General features: G+C 34.0%; 1 protein-coding gene across 1 annotated transcript in view; it reads left to right on the top strand.

Annotated features, from left to right (window-relative positions):
• LOC125674936 (uncharacterized) overlaps window positions 1–20,801 on the top strand; it is a 224,920-nt gene that overhangs the window by 181,335 nt on the left and 22,784 nt on the right. The window contains exons 9-11 of the mRNA XM_056160865.1: window positions 10,172–10,288; window positions 12,328–12,417; window positions 12,546–12,673. Coding sequence (XP_056016840.1) covers window positions 10,172–10,288; window positions 12,328–12,417; window positions 12,546–12,673 — 335 coding nt within the window. The remainder of the gene's footprint in view (window positions 1–10,171; window positions 10,289–12,327; window positions 12,418–12,545; window positions 12,674–20,801) is intronic.

Below are 20,801 nucleotides of genomic sequence, written 5' to 3'. Positions count from 1 at the left end.
TCTTCCTAGACACCTGATCTCACCTCTGATATATCCAGGGGTCCGTATTTGCCCAACTCTCTATTTTATATTGCTTATAGGAGCTATAAGATTGATCACTGTTTGTTATCTTCACCTTTCATATAAGAAATAAATGGATTTTTTGCTTTTCTTTTAAATAACAAAATCATTTTTGAAGTTGTTCACAGATTCATTGACACATCCAAAATTATCAAAATCTAATAACGCTCACATATTCTTTCGTTTAACAAATATTTCATACAATACTGCTATGAAATTATGAGATTATTATACTCATTACTATCCCTACTATAAGTATTTCTACCATTGGCAGTTAAGTAGTGTCATTATAATTATTATATTTTTCACCATTATAACTCATCTTAATCACAAATATACACTTTTATAATTACTGGCAAAACAATTCTCTTATACCACCTATTTGGTCAAATAACTATCAAAGCTGTAAATCTACATAAAGGAAACGGATTAATATAATATTTTTATAACTTGTTTCCGAATCCTATTGTAATTTATTAAACCTCTTGTGATTTATCTTCATTGATCAATTTACTGCATGTGTGTGTACCTGTTTATATTGTAATAAAATAATGTTTACACTAAATTTCCATACAAATAATCGCAATGACCTGATGAACACTCTTCCATTTGATTATGCATTCTAAGTTTCTAGAACGCAATGGAACTATGACCCACTACAAATATATTTTATGATAGAGTTATAAGTCACTGTATTTTTTCGTTTGTCAGTGCATGATGTACGTTTCAGACTTTGTTGTAATTTGATCAACACATATAATGAATAAAATCGATATTAAAATCCTATAATTCAGTACCTAAGAGATCAAATACATGTATTCATCATTATATAATTTTAGTATCACTTGAATTTTTTAGTTGACGTCTGACATGAATGAAAATTAAATATCTTTGTAAAAAAAAAAAATACGTGATAATTTAATTCCACTCTTAAAGGACACATCTCATGTTTTCAAAGTATACAATATTACATGCATTTTGTCTTCTTTATGCTTACAGTAATTAATTCTAATAGTTCGTTCGCCGAAATTTTGCGATATTTAACCACAATACAGACTTAAATTTAAGCCCCGATTTCAAAAAGTCAAGTTAATTAGGTAGGTAGTCACGTGGTACAGTGACGTCACATGCGCCCTTCGAATTGTGAAAGTACTGCGAGATATTATTAAAAACTCAACTTTTAGGGGCCTAATTAATTTATCATGGGCAACATTTAAATCGATGTTGATAAATTGTCCGAGTTTTATATGTGTTCGCCACCAGTGCACACATATAACGATATAAATACCCAAATATAGCGAGTAAAGCGTGTATGAAATCGGAAAAATTGTGAGTAAATAATGTTTATATGGACCGCTGTCTACAAATTGTTTGGGTATGTTATTCCTTTATACAACTGTAATTGGCGCTATTTTTCTCAAATAAACAGTGCAATCATTATTTATTTTTGGATTAGACAAATTATGATACGTTAAATTGTTGACAACGAGGCCCTATGCCAAGCTATTGTCACACGTGCATTTCGGAAAGAAAGAAAAAGACAACACACACAAATCAATAAAAATATTCAAATTTAAAGTGGTAATCACATTATTTTATTTTGATAAAGCCATCTTATTACTATTTTTGAATTGTGATCTGCACGTCTTTAGGAAGTACGAAGTGGGAGCACGGCGTTATAGCCTACTGACGCACTCAATTGATGCTACGAGTTCAATAAAGAAATAATTTTATAATTCAATTTAAAGTTAGGAAATACAATATTCTATTATTTGTATAATTAAAAGTTCAATTATTTTGTATCTTTATTTTTTTTTTTTGTAAATCTACCAGCTGGTAGAAGTTACATTGTATCGTCGATATATGTTGTTACAAGGTGAAGGTCAGTTGATCCGAGTGTGTATTGAATTTGAAGAGCAAAACAGAATATATGATATAGGCCTACCACTGCTTATAGCTTCGATATATCCATTTTCTCGCAGTTTATCAGGGTCTCTGTCCAAGCTATGTTTGAAAAGGTGACTGGGTGTGTTTTTTAAGGTAAAGTTCTTGCTCCAACAAAAAAATTATCCACGTCTTTTTTCTCGTACCTTCCTTCGAAAAATTGAAAAATACTCAGTCTAAATCCTTTCTACCGACAACTAGTACACCCGAGCACGGCACAAAACATCTTAAGCATTATTATTTACAAGCCGTTAACGTGACAATTGGTTTTTTGTCGATTAAATCTAATCTGTTTATGAAATGGCTAATAGATGTTTTCAAACCCGAGGGCGCATATGACGTCACACAAAATGGCGCGTAAACTAGCGAAAGAAAATATGCATATCGCAAGATTTGAATTTCATCGCTTTCAAACTCGAAAACTACGCAAAATATTTCATTTAAAACACATTTAAAGTAGTTTTAGGCATAAAAAGAGTTAATTTTGCTGAAAAAATGAAAACGTTTAGAAACATGCGTTGTGTCCTTTAAAGGTAGCATTTTCATGAAAATGCTGTGCATATGTAACTATGTAGATGTGGCCTTACAGAAAACTTTAATCAAACGTAGTAAAAACCATATATTCTTTGAAAATCTGGATTATCACTCCAGTTTATATAACATAACTTTAGAATCATAATTTGCCTGAATACGTCGGGTATATTGTGTAATACAAATAAAAGTGGTTAAACAAATATTTAAAAAGGGACAAAATTTCCTAACGTGAACAAAAATAAACAGTTAACACTCACCGTTGTCGAAATGCTCAACATGGTTATGTTTTCACAGTGCACACATGAACACCATTATTCGAACACCCGTAATACATACAATGCAGGCCCAATAAACCACACAGGTAAAATTCTTGACTACACAGGTTATTAATTTCCACACATTGGAAGGGCTCACCTTCACACTTCCACGGCATGGTCAGAACTAACACTTATGTTCTCACAAACCGGTCTGCCAGCCGTGGCCTACTATCCATAGCGAATATATTGTGAGAACAAACTATGGAACACCATAACAAGCATTATGAATTAAACTAAAAATCGTGACACTATCAATAATTCAATTAATGCACACAGCATACACAATGCCGAATTGAAGATATCATTGTAGTTCCTAAATATGGAACCATATTTTGAGTGGGAATATGAAACAACAATATCTACAAATCCTGGTGATTCAAAAAGTCAGCACCAATCTTGTTAACACCTCTGCTTGTTTAAACTGTAGGACTGCAAAAATATGTCACAACGCAACAACCTACCATTTGAAACTTTTGATCTGTTCAGATACACCAATGGTACAAGTATGCTTGGAACTTTCTTACAGCCACTCCTTTCAATCACAAAATAATCTTTCTCTATTTCATTCAACTTCCTACATGTACTTGTATAGCTATTGGAAAGATATGCCCATGCCTTTGGAATAAAAGTGCAATTATTCTGCAATCGGAAGCATCTGTTCTGAGAAAGAAATCTTTGTTAGATAATGGGAGTCTAAGAATCGGGGCATATAAGAGAAATTATTTTAAATAATCAAAAAATCTTTCTTGTTATAATGCCAATCAACCTTGTTTGTACTTCTTTGTTTAGTCAGTCAAAGAACAAGCAACAACAGCAAAATTGGGGACAAACATACGGTAATAACCGATCCAAAAATTAATGAACTTCTTTCTTGATTACAGGACGAGGGACATTTTCGATAGCGTCAAGCTTGTCATTGTTAGATTGCATTACATCATTTCCAACGAATGACCTAAAAATCAAGTGACCTAGCCCCCCCCCCCCCTTAAAAACAATTTGAAGGTTCTGCATTCGACCTTCCTGATCGTAACCTTTCTAATGAACACCTAAGGGAAAGTAAATGTTTTTTCTAAGTTTCAGAATGAATTAAAATGTCGTCAATGAAAATATCGGTATTTTTTTTAAATATCGTAGCAGAACATGCACCATACGATTAAACGTTAAATAATCCGGAGAACATGGCTTAGAATCTGAACAAACCATCTGGGGTGACAAATTATGTGAGATCTTTGTCTTCGTCCCTCATAGGAATTGGCCAGTGCCACTTACATAGTTCTACAATTGTAAAATACTTACTTTGTCCAATCATGTCAAACGTTTCCTGGGGCTCTGACATTGGTTTAGCATCAGACACACTCATATTGTTTAGCTTTCTGAAGTCAATGTATATTCGCTTGTAACAATCAGAAATTTTGACAACTACAATAGAGTTAGAGTATGGAGTCTCAAACGGTTCTATAGTGTCCAACATGATCGTTTTCTTGATTTCATCCCTAACGGAATCACGTAAAGCAAATGAAATCTGATATGGCTTGCTGCGGATATGATGTGTAGTTGTCAGATGAAACTCATATTGAGCTAAATGAGTAAGATTAGGTAGATCCAATGTAGTATCTCTGAATTCTGAGAGAAACTATCTGACGTCTTCTTATTGCTGTTTAGCCAAACCCTAGTCAACATGCATGTCGTCAAATGTTTCCTTAACTTCGGCAGGCGGTATCTTTAAAGGAAAACCCTTCTTGCTATATGAATTATCAAATGCGTCTTCCTCTATGACGGCACAAGAAATAAAAACTTCAGCCGTAATTATTTCTCGTTCGACATATTTCTTCAAAAGGCTGGCGAGGAAAGTTTAGATTTTGCCCTGAAGATCTACTTTGTATTCAACCATACCAGATTTAGAAATAATGGTAAATAGGCATTCCCATTACATGAATATTTTATTGTTGTCTGTAGGGAGGATGATTAAGACCTTGTCTTGAACACTAAACGAAAGTACGAAAGCCCAGAAGGCTCATTCGAGATTCGAAATTCAAAATACGAGATTCGAAATTCAAAATACCAGATTCGTCAAAATCCAAATTAACCAATCAAAATGTAGGTCACAATAGATTAAAGGTTAAAAACTACATACATATAAACTTAAAATATGACAGCAAGCTTATTCTTCTAATAAGTTTACCAAACAACGAAACATTTCTTCTAAAACTATACATATTTTGATGTATGCTTAGCATGCAAACAGACCCGTAGAAAGCGGGAAAGGAAGGGGACAGAAAAATTGTCCCAGCTCCCACATATTAATTCTGCACTACATGTGATAACCAGGTCAAATAATGACGAATACACCTCATAATATACCTCAAAGTGAAATCGTATATGATACACCTCCAACAATTGATTCTAGACTAATCTATCAATGTTTTAAAAATTATCTTATCCCACTGATTCATATTATATCAGCCTACGTACCACATGAACCGGTAATTTTGTCTGTAATATAATAATAGTAGGGGTCTATACCATATCACCTCCTAATTCTTTATTAGGGGGTGATATAGTATGGAACCCTGCTATTACTACATGTGTATTTAAAATAGAACACAATTTGTTATACCAGTAGAAGGCAAATCTCTAAAGCTTGCAAAAAGCGTGAAACTATTATACAAATCGAAAGTGGGATAGGATAGACAAGAAATGCACACATTTCAGAGAAAATATCGCCGCAAAAAAAAAACCAAAACAACAAACAAAAATATCAAAAGAAGGGTGATGGGTGGTGTTGGTATTAGTGTCGATACTTGAGGTGCCTGGGGATGTTTGGTCAAACACTAAAATGGGTGGTTTGTTTCCAGTTAGTTCTCCCCTCCCCTCCCCCTTTTCGAAATTGCCGGCTGTCTACGGGTCTGGTTAAATAATCGATAATCAATACCGTCAATTACATTGTAATTTTTCCTCCATACATGCAGTTCACAGGTGCTTGGGTTCGTGCCCCCCCCCCCCTCCCCCCTCGAATAAGTACATGAGTTGAGTTATAAATATGTTTGTTGAACATTTCTTTAATGGATATAAACAATGTTTTGCCTACCCAGAAAGTCAAAAATAAATCAAAATCAGCCCCTTTTATAAATATCCTCACTGGATATTAAAGGTATTCAATAAAAAGGCTTATTTTGAGTTATTTTGGACTTTTGGGGTATGCGAAACAATGTTTATATCCATTAAAGAGATGTTCAACAAACATATAGGCAAGACAATGAGGCATGCATTTAGAGAAATTTTCAGCAAAAATAATTAAATCAACAAAAGTAGGTTATTCGGGTAGTAATGTAGGGCACGGGGTGGGGTGGGGCTGAACCCATGCACCTGTGTCATTATTAACTCAAACATGGATAGTTATCTTCATGTAAAATAAATCATAAGAATATGATCATATATGATCATTCAAGCAGAAAAAAATGGTATGCGGGTAAACCTATATATTAGTCTAAAATCAGAAGTCATTGCTACGGGTTATCATCAGTTAATATGATTCATATAACCTTCGATTCCATTTCAATTAAAGTGTACAATTTGAGGTGTATTCGACCGGGTTCCACCCCACCCACTTTATATGAACCTGGCAGGCCTGTTTGCATATAATGACATGAATTATGATGTCAAAATATTGCCCATGATATGAATCAGTGGAATAAGATACTTTTTAAAACGTTGATATATTAGCATTCTGTCATAATGATACATGTAGTAAAGCTTCCTGGAAGCTACAAAATGTAAAAAGAACATAGATCGGAGAAAAATATTTATTCTTGCTTTGAATTTCCTCTATTGTTTATATATGATAGATAACTACTTGACCCTCACGCCCATAACTACGTGTGTCTCCATGCTAAGCATGCATCATATAACATTTATAGTTTTAAAAGAAATGTTTTGTTGTTTGGTAAACATGCAAGTGAAGATAACGAACAGTGATCAATTTTATAACTCCTATAAGCAATACAAAATAGATAGTTGGGCAAACACGGATCCCTGGACACACCAAAGGTGGGGTCAGGTGAAAAATATTAGAATAATAAGCTTTCTTTCATGTTTTAAGTTTATATACATGTACCCTATACCATTTCATCTATTGTGACCTACATTTTGATTGGTTAATTTGGATTTTGAATTTCGAAATTCGGATGTCGTATTTTGAATTTGGAATCTGGTATTTTAAATTCGAATCTTGAATGAGCCTTTTTGGCTTTCGTACGAACGTGACTTTCTTTTCAGGTCGTAGTATTTCTTGTAACGTTAAGTGGACTTCTGTAATGACTTCTGTAATGCCTTTTTTGCTAATTCACATGTTTCTTTTAAACGTTCTTTTAAGTCTATCACTTACTGATGAGTGTTCATGGCCTCTGGATCTTTCAGTTATTTGATCCAATGATAGGTTGTATTGGCATACTAGATCGTTATAACGACCATGGAATTTGCAAAATGCTGATTTTAAACGAGACTGTTGGAACCCCTGGGCCACCAACTTGTTTGTCAGTAGCTTGCTTCGATTTTCGGTTTTTATATTCTTATATAGCAAAATTTATTTTAAAAACTTCTATTTGAGATGATAACTCTCCTGGAGTGGCCTTCGATTCGACAATTACATATTTATCTATCAACAATGCCTTTAAACTCGTGAAGGACACCACAGAGTTGTCCACTTTTGCTTCATATCTAAATATTTTGTTACAAGTAGAAATTAACGGCAAACTAACATCTCAACGTTATGACAAACATGGTGATTTCAGCTTCTCCATCGTCAACTTCCCATATCTATGTAATAGTATTCAACCACATTCAATTAACAGCTGTATATGGCGTGTATATATCTCAAACGATTCAACATGCAATACTATTTCTGAGTATGATCAGTTTTTAATCAAGGCAGGCTACTGATAAACAAGTTGATGGTGCAGGGATTTCAATAGTCTCGATTAAAATCAGATTTTCGCCAATTCTATGGTTGTTAAAATAGTTGTGTTTACCTATACAAAAAAGCATTGGATCAATTGCTGTCTGATGTGTTACAAAGCAATTGTTAGGTCGTTCTTGGCAGGCTGATATTAACACGGGATGATTCTGTTTACCTGATCAGGATGTGGGCCTCACGGAAGGTGTGATTGATCAGCAGGGGGTGTTTACTCCTCCTAGGCAACTGATCACACCTTTGGTATATCCAGGGGTTTGTGTTTGCCTATGAAATGGATCGCTGTAGTTATATTCGCCTTTCATGGAAAAGAATACTTTCATAATTTAGTGGCGAAAGCAGATACTCTTGTTTAACCGGGGGGGGGGGGGGGGGGGGGAGGAGGGGGTGATAGGCGAAAAGTATTAAAATAGAATTGTTAAGGGAGGTGTGAAGTTTAAAAAGTGCTTGAATCATTTTTTTTTTTATTTCTAAAGAACAGAATTGTTCATTTTTCACCAAGTAAAAAATCCATTATACACACTATATTTTTCACATACCATTTTTTGCTGTTTTTATTTCTATTTTTGATTCTGTTATTTTCCCATTTTGAATCTTCACTAATTTCATATCTTACTTTCATTTGGAATCATTTCTTGAATTCATGCTAACGTATTCCTAAAAAAAATATAAAGTATACAAACATCGATTGAAAACCGCTCATAAATTGATAAATGAACGTATATCATCACCAATCCAGAATAATAAGGTTGTAGATACAGTGCCGTAAAGTCCAGAATATTCGTAAAGTTGCTCTCTTACTTCTTCATAGTATGCCCCCGATGTTCACGTTTTTGAAATTGCTTTCCCTGATTTTTAAGCTTCTTAGACAGTACACGGTTTCTATTTTTTGAAAGACCGTTGTAATGGAAATTTTAGAATTTTCTTAATGTTCTATTTCGATGATTTCTAATACTTTGCATAGTGCTCGACATAGATAAATCCAAAATGGTTTTTTTATTTTGATAATTTCGTAGATATAAAACCGTATGCCATTTAATTTCATTTAATCGTGTTTTATTGTGCTATACCTCATTTTACTTTTGTAAGGCGCGATAAGGCGCTATATTATTTTTGTTATTATCTGTTATTGTTATCACGGATAGTTTTTCTCCATTTCTTTTTTAATATTCTTTTTTTTATTATTATTATTCCTCTTCTTTAGTGAGAAATATGTCCGCTCAATTTCATTTAAGTGCTGCAAAAGATTAGATTAAAACTGAGATCTGATAGGGTTCATAAGGAGGGCTGAAATCAATTTTCAACATGATCGCCGGCCAAATCATATTGTAAATAGCCGCCATATACAGAAATATTTCAAATTGTTACAATTTCCATGAGATGTGGGTTCCGGGGTCAATGAAGGGTCTTGAGTTCATACACAGCATCATAATTTCTTTATGCTATGCTTTCAAATATTTCAAATTGGCTGCTAATCCAAAGTGGCTGCCAACAAATCCCGTTTGTTAGATTTCAACAAAATGTATTTATAGTTTTTTTTATACCGAGTCCATATCTTGCATCACAATGTTCACCCGAGTCCATTTCCAACATGCGGGAGTGTTTGGGGGCATTTGTGTTTGCATCCCAACACCGTTATAACATGTTATTACTTGATTTTGTGCTTTAGATAACTATCCAAATTTGTATACACAATTTATTGTCTTTAATGTTTTCAGAATACTTTTTTAAACGATTAAGCTTAAACTTCTGATAATCTTATTTTGAGCGTTTATTTCATTAAAGCAAGATTTGCATCGACACGACTTGGACTTTTTTATTAGCTGATTCGTATGAGGTAGAAAAACAGTTTGTTGTGGCTTTGAACTTGACATTCAGAAGGCGTTTTATTTATTAGCAATCATTTTCATTTGTATAACTATTCGATATACCCCCAATGAACTCGATAAAAGACGCCACAAATACTCCCACATCTGCTTCTGACTCAGATATTTCATTTAACATTAACAACAAAATAGCAACTTAACGTTATGAGAAAGGGATGACTTCCCCTTTTCTATCATCAACTTCCCGCATTTCAGAAGCAATTTTCCATCATCACCTGCATATGGTGTTTATCTCTCGTATGTTGATCATTTTGCAAATGGTGTATGCTCCGTTCTCAATTCTACATCCTTCATATGAGATTGATTACTGTTCCCTATTGTTACCCTTTTACACCGCTTTGCCTAATAGTTTGTTTACGAACATGTGAGGACCATAACCTTTGATCAGTAGCATAGCTCCTATGTCGATATGATATTACACTGATAAATGTAAATGTCTTTTTCATTGCTGATCATTTCAGAGATAAGTGATGGAGACAATTACGATGAAATCATATCTGTGATTGCGTTTGGGAAAAGAGTGCTTCACTACATTTATAAAGTTGAAACTCCTAATGGACATACAGAGTTCATAGAAAGTGAGTTTTATTTGATAAATACTTATTTACGGCACATTGGAAACAAATGTAATGCATTTTACATGTTTTCAATTAACAATGATTTGCTTAGATCCTATTGTTTACTGTGAATCCGATATGCTTACATGTATATGAAAGGTGAAGATAACAAACATTGATTAGTCTCATAAAATAAGGAATACAAATTAAAAACTTAGGCGAACACGGTCCCCTGGACATACCAGAGGTGGGATCAGGTGTCTATTAGGAGTAAGAATACCCTGTTGGTTGATCACTCTCGCCGTGAGCCAGTATATCTTGATCACCTAAGCTGAGTAACCGGTTTACCTGATCAAGATCAAAATCAGTATGCCAAGAACGGCCTACCAATCGTTCAGATAGCACTTGACCCAATGATAGGTTGTGTTGGCAATTTATATATTATAACAACCATAGACTTTGCAAAATGCTAACTTTAATCGAGACTACTGATACCCCTGTTGCATTTACTTGTTTGTATTGGGTCAAATTCTGCCTGACATGTTTCATACCGATTGTTAAGCCGTTATTGGTACACTGATTTTGACTAAGAATGATTACCTGATCAAGATCTGGGCTCATGGCGGGTGTGACAGGTCGACAGGGGATGCTTTCTCTTCCCAGGTACCCAATCCCACCTTTGGTGTGTCCAGGAATCCGTGTTTGCCCAATTATCTATTTTGTATTGCTTATAGGAGTTATGAGATTGATCATTGTTCGTTATTTTCACCTTTCACGAATAACATGGAATTAAAAGTATGGCAAACATAGACCCCTGGATATACCAGGTTTGGGACCAGGTGTCAAGGAGGAAACCATCCTCTGTCGACTGGTCAGAATCACCATGAGTTTCTTTCTTTAATTAGGTAAATTGAGTAATCTGCAGTCAAAATCAGTGTTTACAAAAGCATTTACAATGAAATACGTTGAGGTACATTTTATTCAATGCCGAGTTGTATTATCATTATCATACGCGATAATAGTTCTTGCCAGGCTATTCATTTTCCCGAATCCCGTGGGGATCCGGGTTAGAATAGGTCCCCAGTATCCCTTGCTTGTCGTAAGAGGCCACTAGAAGTCCTTCGGACGAGACCGCAAAAACCGAGGTCCCGTGGCACAGCAGGCGTGGCAAAATAAATATCCTTTCATGCGCAATGGTCATAAGCGCCGAGTATAGGTCTAAATGTTGCAGCCCTTCATCGGCAATGGTGACGTCTCTATATGAATGAAATATTCTCAAGAGTGACGTTAAACAATATTCAATTAACCAATCAACCATTTTCTGCAGTGAATATGATTAAATGTAATATCTTTTAAAGATTTATATGCGAAGATTTCGAAATTTATTGACAAAAATAGTCAAAGTGAAATATGCTTAAATATGCATGCAGACGTGTGTGACCGGTCAACATCTCGTAATTACTTGATCACACCTCTTCTGTTTCTAAGAACCCGTACTTGCCATTGGACAATTTTATAACTGTGGACAAGACTCCAGTGTTATAAGAAAAAACGTGAAAATTGGTTTAAAGTGACCATGTCCTCTTTAAAGATAGAAATGATAATGAGGCTCTCGGTACATTTTGAGCAAAGTGGCATAATCGAAGGTTGTGGTATCCATGAACCATGTTAAAGCATCACAGAAAATATGTTTTAACGACAAGGATGCATAGGATCTACAATATTGTAATGCTGATATTTGGAATACACTTAAACTTTTCATGAATCAATGCCTGCAATTCAAGTACGCTTCAATAATGGATTGATATCATTTGTGAACTTAAAATCTAAATATGCCTCAGTAAAACTATTCCTGATTGATCTTTAATTCTTTGTCAAGCTATCGTTAGTGGTCGAATGTATATATATATATATATATATATATATATATATATATATATATATATATATATACGAAAGTAGGGTCAATAACATTACCTGAAACGCAGATCCTTCTCCATTGCAACGTTTTAAGAAAATATAAATTTAATTACATTGACTATATATAGTTTTCATTTCAGATATTTTGAACAGCCACGATTCCTGGAAAGGATGCACTCCGCTCTCTTACGCACTTCGGAAATGTAAAGAAATCAATGATGAATTGAAAGGTAATACCGTATTCAAAATTTCTGTTTAGAAATACTGACATTACAAAGACGGTTTATTACATTGTAGTGATTTCTGTTAAATAAAATTTGAGTGTTTTATATTTTGGATACGTATTTTTTCTCCCTAGTTGAATTAAGACGTCGATCAAGAGACATTCGCCGATGTCGTATTCTGATGATGACTGATGGAAAACCTACCTCTAATAATCAGCAAGAACATATCAATGATGACCAAATGCAACAGAGATCAGAAGAAGTAAATGTCTTTAGAGTACACTTTCTTATAGGACACATCTCGTGTTTTCAAAGTATACAAAATTATATGCATATTGTCTTCCATATGCTTATAGAGATTAATTGTAATAGTTTGTTCGCCGAAATATTGCCATAATTAACCACATTACGGACTTAAATCTAAGCCCCTATTTCAAAAAGCCTAGTTCATTAGTTAGGTAGTCATGTGATACAGTGACGTCATATGCGACCTTTCGTTGATCAACTTATTTACCATGGATAACATTTATTTCGATGTTGACAAATTCCCCAAGTGTTATATTTTTTAGCCACCAGTTCATAGAAATAGCATCCGGAAATGTAGTGAGGAAAGCGAGTATGAACTCTGCATTTGCGAGTATAATGTTTACTTGGGATCGTTGTCTAAACACTAATTGGTAAAGCTATTCCTTTAAAAATCTGTAATTAGCGTGGTTGGTGTTTTTTTTCTTCTAAAATAAACAGTGGAATTATTATTAAATTTAATTTAGGATAAGTTGGATAGGCCTAAATTATGATATGGTGTATCATTGAGAACTAGGCCTATGCTTACTGTCACGAATTCATTTCGAAAAAAAAATGATATATAAATGATCAAATTTAAGGTGAAAATTACAATACTTTTAAATTATTCTATTAAAGCAATTTTATTTATCATTATTTTCTAATTTGCATGTTATTAGGAAGTGGTAGCGTCGTACTGTTATTGTTACGTACGCATTCCTTAAAAATTATAATTTAATTCAACGTTAGAAAATACATGCATAATATTTCATTATTTATAATTGAAAGTTCAATTATATTTATGTTCCTCATAAATAGTTTTGGAACATATTGTTTTTACTCTGTTTCTTCTTAGTATGTCCCCGAACACATAGTGTCGGAGAAATATTGCATTTGTTCTGTTTCTTCTTATTATTATTATTAAGGTCTTCCGTCTCAACGGAAGACCTTATAGTGATTCTTATGTTTACTTTCCTCTATTATTATTATGTCTCCGAACACAAAGTGTCGGAGACATATTGTTTTTGATCCGTTTCTTATTCTTCTTATTTTCTTCTTCTTATTATTATTATTAAGGTCTTCCGTCTCAACGGAAGACCTTATAGTGATTCTTATGTTTCTTTTCCTCTCTTGTTAGGGTCTTCCGTCTTCAGCGGAAGACCCTTCTATTATTCTATTGTTGATTTTTCACTTTTCTTATTATTATGTCTCCGAACACAAAGTGTCGGAGACATATTGTTTTTGCTCCGTTTCTTATTATGTCTCCGAACACAAAGTGTCGGAGACATATTGTTTTTGCTCCGTTTCTTATTATTATGTCTCCGAACACAAAGTGTCAGAGACATATTGTTTTTGCTCCGTTTCTTATTATTCTTATTATTTTCTTCTTCTTTTTCTTATTATTCCTCTTCTTTAGTGAGAAATTTGTCCGCGTGATTTTGTGAAAGTGCTTCGACAGATCCACTTCAAACTTTGTGAGCTGATACGGGGTCACTATGAGGGGTGCAATTAAATTTTCAAAATGGCCGCCGTTTCAAGATGGCGGCCAAAAAATTTCAAAAACTGGATTTCAACCAAATTCTATTTCTAGGGTAATATGGTGACCCCAAGTCTATTTCCACCATCAAAATTATTTTTTGAGCCGCCATTTTCGAAAAGACCGCCATATACCGAAATATTTCAAAGTGTTAAAATATCTACAACATTTGGGTTCTGGGGTAAATGGAGGGGTCCACAGTTCATTTCTAGCATCAGTATTCAAAAGTTTCAAAATGGCCGCCATTTAAGAAAATGGCGGCCAAAAAACAAGTCCGTCGGATTTCAACCAAGTTTAGTTTAGGGTTTTTGGAGGATCCCGAGTGTATATCTGGCATCAAAAAGCATTTCTGACATGGGGAGGTGTTCGGACACATTTGTGTTGGCATCCCAACACAGTTATAGCTCGTTATTATTCCTCTTCTTTAGTGAGAAATTTGTCAGCGTGATGTGATGAAAGTGCTTCGACAGATCCACTACAAACTTTGTGAGCTGATAGGGGGTCGCAAGGAGGGGTGCAATCAATTTTCCAAATTTTCAAAATGGCCGTCAAAAACGTCAAAAAATCAAAGTTGTCGGATTTCAACCAAATTTCTAGGGTAATATTGTGACCCCGAGTCCATTTCCACCATCAACATTTTTTTGAGCCGCCATTTTCAAAATGGCCGCCATATACCGAAATATTTGATAGTGTTAAAATATCTACTACATTTGGGTTATGGGGTCAATTGAGGGTCCACAGTTCTTTTCTAGCATCAATATTTCCTTCCTATATATTTTCGAATGTTTCAAAATGGCTGCCATTGAAGAAAATGGCGGCCAAAAATCTAGTGCGTCAGATTTTATCCTTATTTACTTTCTAGGACTTTTGGAGCATTATAAGTCCATATGTAGCATCAAAAACCTTTTCTGACATGGGGAGGTGTTCGGACACATTTGTGTTGGCATCCCAACACAGTTATAGCTCGTTATTATTATTCTTTTTCTCCTGTACTTTTTTGTCCGGGAGTGTTCTCAGAAACTACAAAAGGGATCAATATGAAAGTTTCCAGGATGATAGTATAGCGTTTGTAGATGTGCAGAACGATTTTGTCTGCATGTGCATGCATGCGGGTACACGTGCATTGCAATTTTGGTAAAAATTTAAATCGAAATTCACAAAGGATCAATATGAAACCTTGATAGGATGATAGTGTAGCATTTGGATATGTGAAAAATGATAATCATTTTGTCTTCATGCGCGTGCATGCGCGTGTACGTGCATCACAAATTTTCGTACACTAACTTTCTAATCAGTCTAACTTTTTTGTTGTTCATTAAAATAGTTTGATATTCATATCAGAGATAGGTATTGAGATCCTTAACTGATGTGCATGGTCAAAATTACCAATCTGCATGCGCATGCACGTGCGCTTCATTTTCATTGGATAATACTAAAACATATGTAACTCTCTTATGAATGAAACGAATTTGTTGATATTCACAGCATAGGTAGATACTATGTATATCTAGATATTGGTGTAATAAAAATGTCAACACATATGTGCATGCACGTGCATCGTCTTTCAAAACTTAATTTTTAAAGGACGATAACGTTTTTGTTGTTTATCAAATTCTTTTCATCTTGTAGTTCTATATGCGTCTTGTTATTCCTTTCAAATTGATCTAGTTAAAATTCTTGTTCTCCACGTGCATACACCTGTGCTGAATTTTGATTGGACGAATTTAAAATCACTATAACTTCCTTATATTTGATGGAAACGTTATGAAATTCATACTGTGGGTATAAGATACAAAGGTCTGTTGAATGATATCAACAAAAGTGCAGAATCATACACGTGTGCACGTGTATTACTTTTTTCATTTCTTGGTACCGAAATGACCATATTAAACGTACTACATGTAATTAAAGGCTATAATAAAATGATATTTTTCTATAGGTTTACAATGACATCACATTTTAATTGGGGGAGGTTTGGGGAACATACATGTATGTAACGGTCGCCGTTACAATTAGAACTAGTTGATCTTTAACTGTTTTTAAAACTACCAGTTGGTAGAAACTGCGAGCACAAATTCTGCCTAGATATGTTGTTACATATACAAGGTGAAGATCTGTTGGTACAAGTGTGTGTTGATATTGAAGTGTATAGCCGTAGGCCTACATGTAACAGTGCTTAGCTTCAATAGAACCATTTTCTCGCAGTTTATCTACGTCTTCGTCCAAGTGCTTTTTTGAAAAAGTACAGGGACAAATACTAGTGGGATTTTTATGGCAAAATTGTTGTGCCGACAAAAATATTCACATCTTTTCCCTCATACTTTTTTTTTCGAAAATTGAAAAATAAACAGTCTAAATCCTCTCTACTGACAGCAAGTACACCCTTAAACGGCACAAAACACCCGAATGTAGTATTATTTACAAGCCTTTAATGTGATATTTTTTTGTCAATTAAATCTAATCTGTTCATGAAATGGCTTACAACTGTCTTCAAATCTTCTCGCTCGAGGTTGCATTGACGTCACAGATAATGGCGCGTAAAATATCGAAGAAAACATGCATATCGCAAGATTTGAATGTCATCGCTTTTATATGGACTCCCTCCATATCCATATGCTGTCGGCAGAATGAAAATACTGAAATCAAAATGTCACAAAAAGATTAATACAATACCAAGGAAAACCAATATCCTTTTTATACCACCGTGGGTCATGGATGATATTCCTTCTGAATCATGTCGTGAGTACCTAAAGCTCAAATTTTCAAACAAAGGAATATAAGTTGTGAAGAAAAGCAACATTCTTCATCATAAACGTGTTCAGGCTTGTATTCCAACTTATTTCAAGTTCAATTTTACACCCTCAGTTTCTACAAATATACTACCATTGCATCTAGACTTTTGGATTATAAATATTTGCAGTGCCTATATGTAGACCATGTTATGCTTAATTTACCTACGTGTTCTTGTCCTTCGTCTTCTGTCAACTATTGTCAAACTGGTCATGCCAATACTAGTGATGCTGATATAATTGAAAATGAGGAACTCAAATTCCCAATTCTAAAATGCCCTAGATATAGAGAACTTCTGTCTTTCAATTGGCGACTTTATTATGAATTATGTCGAAGAGAATGTCAGACGATGGGCTAATTTTGAAAAAAGGTCTGGATGAATTGTGAAGATAACATTGTCAGAATGGATTAAATTTATAAGAGGAATATCAAAATATCGCATTAGACACATCAAAACAAAAGTACGTACCATCTATCCTTCTTTGTTCGATAAACTATAAGTGATAAAATAATTAGATTGCTTGCATGAGGGATGCGTTTTTGGTTCAAGCTGACAAAGCTTGTAACAACATTGTCTTTGTTTGTAAGACTCATTATTACAACTGTATTTAAAACCAACTTGGCATTAATTCCATTTTTGGTAATCGTATGTATACTCCAACAGCCCTTTCAATGATAATTTTGTTTAATCCATACTTCAGTTTTAGACACATTTAATATCCCAGTCAATGGGTTGAATGAATATAAGTTACTGTACCTATACTGGATGTCTAAACTATATAAAACCCTTACAAAGATACATTGCTGGATATACATTTTCTCCTTAACACTCTGTTTCCACGCACAAGTACTGATCTTACGCACTAGCACGATGATAATGAAATTAAAAATATGCCGGAGTTGCTAATTGATAATATTTTTGTAGTATTTGTTGATAAGGTCTTCCAACAGTCTGTTATAATTCATATGAACATGATTTGTGCTCCTTTGTTGACCTTTTATATTCTGATGAAGTATGACTTATCAAAAACATCTACGTAAGAAGGAAATAAAATCTTGCTGTGGCCCTCAATGCGATATTCATATATATCGAAAAGTTTCATTTATTAACGATAATGATTTTCATTCATAGCTCGATTCGATATATTCACGTGAACTCGAAATAAAAGACACCACAGAGCCGTCCACTTCTGCTTCATACTTCGATATTTTAATAAAAATATATATTAACGACAAATTAACAACTCGACTTTTTAATAAACAGGATGGTTTCAGCTTCTCCATCGTCAACTACCCATATTTATGTAGCAATATTCAATTATCAATATGTAGTGTTTATATTTCGCAACTGAATTGATGCGCAAGAGCTTGTTTTTCGTATGATCCTTTTGTTAAATAAGACAAACCACTGACAAACAAGTTGATGGTGCAGGGGTTTCAACGATATTTCTAAAGGCAGTGTTTCGCAAATTATATGGTCTTTGTAACACTCCACTTTGCCAATACAACTTATCATTGGGTCAAATGTTGTCTGACTTGTTTAAAACCGTTTGTTAGGTCGGTTTTTTTGGCACACTGATTTCGACTAAAGATACCCCAGTTAAGCTGATCAAGATAGAGAGCTCACGGCGGGTTTGACAGCTCAACAATTGATGCTTACTCCTCCTTGGAACCCGATTCTAGTATGCCCAGGGATTCGTGTTTGTCTAACTCTCTATTTTTTAATACGTATAGGAGTTATGAAATTCATCACTGTTCGTTTTCTTCACCTTTCACAAAGAAAACTATTCATTCAACAGTAAGAAGAAAAAGCTAATTGCAATAATATCATTTGGGTGTACGTCAATTATCCCTGCGTGACAATCATTTATCTTTCAAAATAATGTTACTTGCTAGATTACTTCCTTGTCTTCATTTTCTTTCTTTGAAGTTGATTTGATGACGTAAACTTCAATGTAACAGTAACAAGTTAAATTCTTTTATTGTGATAAGTAAAATGACATCTTTCATATATTTACCACGAGATGGTCCGTTTTGCCCTGGTTATAATTTGTATATTTTATTTTGTCTAGATACATGTACATGTTCTCACTTGTGGTATAAACGCTTGTATGTCCAAGGGGTGTGTTTGTCCTACTCTTGATTGTGCATGAGTTACTGTTCTTTCTCTTCACTTTTCATTTATTATAAAATGTCTAGTATCAAGGAATCTTAACCTTTGAAATGTTGATAAAATCCATATTTAATTATGGGTATTGCTGAATATCGTTCCGAACAATGGTCCAACGAAAGATGAGGATAACGAACAGTGATCAATCTCATAACTCCTATAAACAATACAAAATAGATAGTTGGGCAAACACGGACTCCTGGACACACCAGAGGTGGGGTCAGGTACATAGGAGGAGTAAGCATCAAGAGAAAGATCGAAATACCTTATCAAAATGAATGAAGGGTAAGCTAGTATTTTCCAATCAAACAGAATTCTAGAACATATCAAGGTAACGTTTTTCGAATTTAAAATCAGTTAATTCATAATAATTTTTAATGACGCAAATCAGGTCTGACACATATGTTTATTGACATAAGGGGATGAGAAAAGAATCCTTGCAGATGGGTACATAGGACATTCCATTTTCTTATATGTTTTTATGCTCTAGGGTGTAACATTATATGAAAAATGTACTTTGGAATTTCCTCATGTGTTTAATTTTTAGAAATAATTGGTTTTGATACATACCAATAATTGACATTCATGCCTAGCAGTAAATATGGAAGTTTGAGGTCTTATAAAATGATTGCAATACTTAAAGATTTGTTTGCTATATCATCAAAATATGCATTAAGTTTAAAGAATAGTAATGATTTGCTTTGATTGCATCTATCTATAATTACAAACAAAGCCATATGCAAGATAAACTTTCGAATTACAGATAAAATATGCATGTTTGGTGCAGCAGTACAGCTTAAATAGAGATCGAAATTCCATGTAATGATATAAATTATAAGAATCAATTTAGGTTTTAACAAATACATAAAATTTACTGATGGCATTTCATATTTAATATATTAAGTGATTGAAATTATGACCATAGTGAGTTTAACCAATATCTTGTTTACTTGATATCTTCATCTAAACATTATTTATATGGGTTGTTTTATTGGTAATAAACAAATTGTAATGTAAATGAATATTATAAGATCAATGAAAAATGAAAAACATAAAAATGAATAGCATGTACCATAATGAAAAAATTATTACAAGATCATGATAATGTTTCGAAGAGTTATCTCCCGTAATACCGCTCGTTATTCAAGTACGAGATAAAAAAAAATTGGCGAGGAGACGCAACATGCATACTGCCTTGCATTAGATGTGTGATTTCAGCGGTTTTTCGAACACTGTGTTTTGTGAATGACATATATTTTAAATATATGCATATCGGACAGAAGTATCTCATCACTTGCGACTGTTAGAATGCTCTGAAGAACTTCCTGGAGAGGAAATATTTTGACGTCATCTATTAGAATTCACTGGCTGTTTAGAATTGTAATATTTCCGTGAACAATTGCATATTGAGACTAAGAATATGTCAAAAGCATCGATCAAAATTTGGGTTAAAATGGAGGGGAAATAAAGATAGGTGCTGTCACCCAGACCACAACACAGAACGCTAAACCACAATGAGAGGCAATCCCTACACTTTGTCAACATTTGTTGAGAACGAGACGGCCTATGTAATTAATGGTTGGATCAGGTATGACGTAACTCTAAACAAAT

The sequence above is a fragment of the Ostrea edulis genome, chromosome 3, assembly GCF_947568905.1.
Source record: "Ostrea edulis chromosome 3, xbOstEdul1.1, whole genome shotgun sequence".
NCBI classification, from domain to species: domain Eukaryota; kingdom Metazoa; phylum Mollusca; class Bivalvia; order Ostreida; family Ostreidae; genus Ostrea; species Ostrea edulis.
Note: the sequence above shows the minus strand (reverse complement) of the source record. Positions and strands in the feature narration are given on the sequence as shown.